We start from the raw sequence: 4,692 nt of genomic DNA, 5'->3' as shown, positions 1-4,692 counted from the left end.
GGTTGACCACCAGGTACTTGGTGTTCTCGTCCACGGTGTACTGGTCCTTCTCCACAGAGATCCAGCACCAGTTCAGCCGGAACACCTGGTTAGGCAGGGCGTTCCCACCTGTGGATCAATCAAACAAATATTGATCAATCAATTGATCAATGGTTTATTTCAGAACAGTACCTGTACATTGCTAATACATTGGTACATTTGTACATGGTTGTAGCATGTGAAAATTGAATTGCAACCGTATACTATATGTATACTATACAGATTTATGCGTCAAATCACAAATCACTTTACAATATGGTTATGATTTCTTCTACTTTTCTCATTAGTAAAGAAGCATTAAGCTGTCAAAGCTCTCAGGCACAAGCACAAACTGCTCAGTCATACACAAGTCAAGCCAATAACTAGTCTGTCCACACATTCTGTTCCATGTTCGACATCTTGAAGGTAATAGTTCCATCTCAATACAATGGATTCCTTTTGTGCTGACATTGTCTGTACTTCTACTTCATCCCTCACATGCACACAACTGTTCTTCAACAGGTCAGGCCAGGAGGTGGCCTTCTTGGTTGTCCTTCAGGTCACACCCAATTGGCTACAAAATAAATACGTTCTTCCTTCAAAACAGTGACCAGTAAGCAACCAGGCATTCTAGGCTCATCTTTTGACCTCAAGGTTTAGAGCAGCTTTGAACCAAAACTTCCGAACCGTCAGCAGGAATGCATGACGATAAAACTGTCATTGCTGCACTGTGTCATCAGACTTTCCATCCAATTAACCTGGACCTACATGTTTTAATAATTTAGGATAAAACATCCCATTTGTGTCCTCTTCCTTCCCTGGTAAACCTGACCCTACTGCACAAAATACAACCTTTTGCCCCCACCTTGATGGTCTATCTGACCGCTCAGTATGGGATGTTGTCTCAGAAAACAAACTAAATATTGCAGGGAAATCTCCCATTGATGTTCATTTAATTTAGACTGACTGATGCAGATTTTAAAATGATGTCACGTCAATCTCAAAATTAGGGAGAAGCACGAACCAGCCAGGTTTAACTGTGCAAATAAGCAACTGGAAGTTGTTGGGCTTAAATCAGCTGGCACAGTGGGGAAGGGCATGGTTTAAGATTCTGATTAGAAGTAGTCTTAAAAGGAGACACCTGGACTGGCAGAACATGAAGGTCTCAGAATATGTTACTTTACTTCTGTTTTGTATAGCTCACAATGCATTTTCCATGATCCAAAAAGAGGTTTTGTTGCCAACTTGGCTTTCGTTTAACTTTGAACTTGCCAAGGTAACCATTCAGCATCAAATTTGTATTGGCTACAAGAGGCTACAAGAAGGTTAAACATAATTTGTGTTCAAGTTCTACAATAATAAGCTCATTTCTAAGGCATCCCAGCTGTCCTGTTTTAGACTGATGTTTGGGAAGTCCACTCTTTTGGCAGTGTACTTCAATGCATAACAATCCTAGGCCCTCTTCTGTCCCAACATCCATTTGATGGATGGATGAGCAAAGTTTACCTTTACAACACCAGACAGCTTGGTATGAAATTGTTGTGAACTGACAATAAACAAGTTTGGGGAATAACACTGCTCTCTTTGTCTGACATGCGCGCCTTGAACTCTTCTGTTTGCTGTGGGTCATGGCTAATTGAAAAACGTTGTTGTAGCTGCAAGAGGGTCAACTCAGAATAAGTTGTTAGATTATTATTCTCTTCAATATGTCAAAGTGTAGAAAAGCATGCCCATGTTATCATGTTAAAATTCTGCCATGTATGAAATTTGAGGGGATCTGTAGTCAGAGGCAAAAGCATGAGGTCACTTCTATGCGCAGCGCTGCAAACGCTTGATCTGCATATACATTATGTATATCACCTGTGTCTGGGGATGAGTTCCAAGTTGACGCATAGTCATCACCAGGAGGGTAGGATGGACACAGAAAGGGAGAGGGGAAGGGGAGACACACAAGAGAAACAGAGAGAAAGAAATGTTGATACAGGGCTTCTCCAGAAAATAAAACAATGGGAGGACAAGATAGCACTTTCATTGCCCTAAATTTCTGATTGCACAATGGACTACAAAAATGTATATTAGCGTGTTATTTTAATTTTCAGTCGACATATGCCATCTTGTCCTTCCATGTGTTGTTCTATGTTTCCAGAAAAGCCGCACAATCATGATTAAACAATGGACGATCTTTTATACTGTGTTCATTCAACACATCCTTGGACACACATGAAGATAAAGCCTATTAAAACTACATTCTGGAATGTGGAGAAACAAAAATGTTTCCCCACATAATATTTTCACACCAGCATATGGAACTTGTCCTTGGTTTTTGAGAAGTGTGGCGAGACTATGATACCTGACATGTGAAAATAAACAGCGAATGCATGGACAGTTTCCCAACCATGGAATGGACAAGGTTAAGTTCAGGGTCCGTGCTCCCCACTGTTTTTCTCTCGCTTTTGGTTGAGACAATGTCTGCGGTATGATGCGCATAACCAGTCACGACGTGGAAGGCAGGCCACGTTAAATAAACAGGGCGCTGCCACCTCTTATGTCCTGTTTGTTGCAGGGTAACATATTTAGTCTTTAACAGTTCAAGTGTAAGGTTATGACGTGTTAGGAACTTCAATGTCAACCAGAAAACCGGCCTGAATTCTAACATTGTTCAGCTTGTGTCAGTTCCTATATAGCTAAACTATAACCCAGGCCTAACAGGACATCCAGTCACAGACAATTGCCTCTTTAATTCAATACTAATAAAAGAAAATAGCTAGCATCTTATCAGGACAAGACTTGAATGTGTTTTCCCAACTGAGCCATAGGGAACCTACTCCCTTGTGTGGGAGCCTTGACAACTGTCAGCAGAGACAGAGAACCTCAAGATACAAAATAAATTGAGGCCACGGTCAGAGAGTTGAGTGAACTGCATTAGCACCAACTAGCAGTGGGAGGGGGGCCCAAGATTAGTCTGTTTACTTAGAAGATAATGCTTTAGAAGGTCTTACAAGAAAATCTAGGATTTAAAGTCTAGAGTTCCTTGGGTCAGAAGGATTGCACCTCTATGGGTTTGACGTAAGGCAGAGGGAGAGCTTACTTTTCACTAACACTAAGACATTCTTGACGGTATTTTCAAGATCCGAAGGTATTTCTGACTCCTAACAACATTTTACTTTTCACTAACCTCCAATATCATTTACCTGCCAGGTTACATGCGAAAGGAACCAGTATGTCAATCAGTATATTTAAGTATAATACAGTATCATTATTATAACCATTTTTTTTTCTTCGGATGCCTCTGACAGACTTTCTGAACAGGTTAACTCACATTGCCCTTATTACTCACAGTCGCCTACAGGGAGACCTTTAGTTACGGACAGAGACTGCAATCTGATCTTAGAATTTATCTTTAAAAGTTTGTTTTATGGTGTCCAAAAATACTTGAAACCAGATCCAGTGTGATGCCACGATTTGTTAGCACAACCGTCAGGTGACCAATCCCAGAACCCCTCATTACATCAATAGTGTCTCCTCCGACCTTGGACTTGACTTTCACACCAGGTGATCCGTCATGTAACGACTTCCAAGTTTTGTCAAGACAGCGAGTAACAGCAGGACATTCTCTGGGAAAATCTCGCCCAGACAAAACAACATCCTTATCTTATTGCCGCAATATCGGATGAATGACAGGACTGAAAGACATGCTTAGACCAAGGACGCTGCCGAGCCTACCCCACCAGATACCAGGTCCTAAAAATACGGCCCCAAAAATACAACCTACAAGAACACCTTAACCAGATGTGAAAATATTTCCCACAAATAAACAGAATGGATTTATGCCTTGATAAGAGTGTAAGAAAGGTGAGGTGCCATCTGATATCTTTATCAAAGTGGTGACAACAGTTTCTTATCTGTTTTACGTAAACACAGCCTTATGTAATCTTAAGATGTGCATACCAAGAAGACAGGCAAGGTGTAAGCATTGCTTATCTGATGATGGAAGGAAAAGATGATGTCTACAACCAATTTCCAAGAATAGGGCTGGAATGTAATACTAGCATGAAGGGCTATCTTTTTATATAAATAGCCATGCTACCAACATTAGACTTTGAAAGACAACTTAATATAATGACAACCTCTTTACTTGTTTCTTAAAAGAAAAGTTATCATCCTAAAATCAGTGAACCCTACTCTTATCCATAAGTGCACTGGGTTCTTAAACATGCTGAAGGTGTGAGTCTCCTCAAAACATGAGGATACAGGACTTCAATCAGTAATTTCAACTGCAAAGCTACATATAAGACTACTTTGTCCCTGACAATAGAATACTCCAACCACTAGACCACTGCACCTATAGCATCCTGTAACTTAAAAAGTGTGCGTAGCAGGAAACACCTTTTAACAAACCTGTTTTGCTTTCAAATCTTTAGTTCCGTTACATACAGTCCTCTCTGCCATGCCAAGTACACAATAACGCAAAGCTTTTTTTCCCTGGCGACAACTCAGTTGCTAGGATAAACAGTTCACGACAGGCAGCCCGGGCCAAGGCCGGCCAGGCACACAGGCCTGCTGATAGATGGAAGACAGACGACTGCACTCAGAACTGATCACCGCGAGATACAGGGATCGCTCTGAACTTGACTTTGGAGGGACGCCCCACCTTGTTACAAATCAGCCCACACA

The 4,692-nt window shown here is 41.2% G+C and overlaps 1 protein-coding gene across 1 annotated transcript in view; it reads right to left on the bottom strand.

Moving 5' to 3' along the window:
* LOC109470574 (extracellular matrix protein 3-like) overlaps positions 1–4,692 on the bottom strand; it is a 97,900-nt gene that overhangs the window by 465 nt on the left and 92,743 nt on the right. The window contains exon 5 of the mRNA XM_019769539.1: positions 8–108. Coding sequence (XP_019625098.1) covers positions 8–108 — 101 coding nt within the window. The remainder of the gene's footprint in view (positions 1–7; positions 109–4,692) is intronic.

The sequence above is a fragment of the Branchiostoma belcheri genome, unplaced genomic scaffold (assembly GCF_001625305.1).
Source record: "Branchiostoma belcheri isolate BF01 breed outbred unplaced genomic scaffold, Haploidv18h27 scaffold23, whole genome shotgun sequence".
In the NCBI taxonomy this organism is placed as follows: domain Eukaryota; kingdom Metazoa; phylum Chordata; class Leptocardii; order Amphioxiformes; family Branchiostomatidae; genus Branchiostoma; species Branchiostoma belcheri.
Note: the sequence above shows the minus strand (reverse complement) of the source record. Positions and strands in the feature narration are given on the sequence as shown.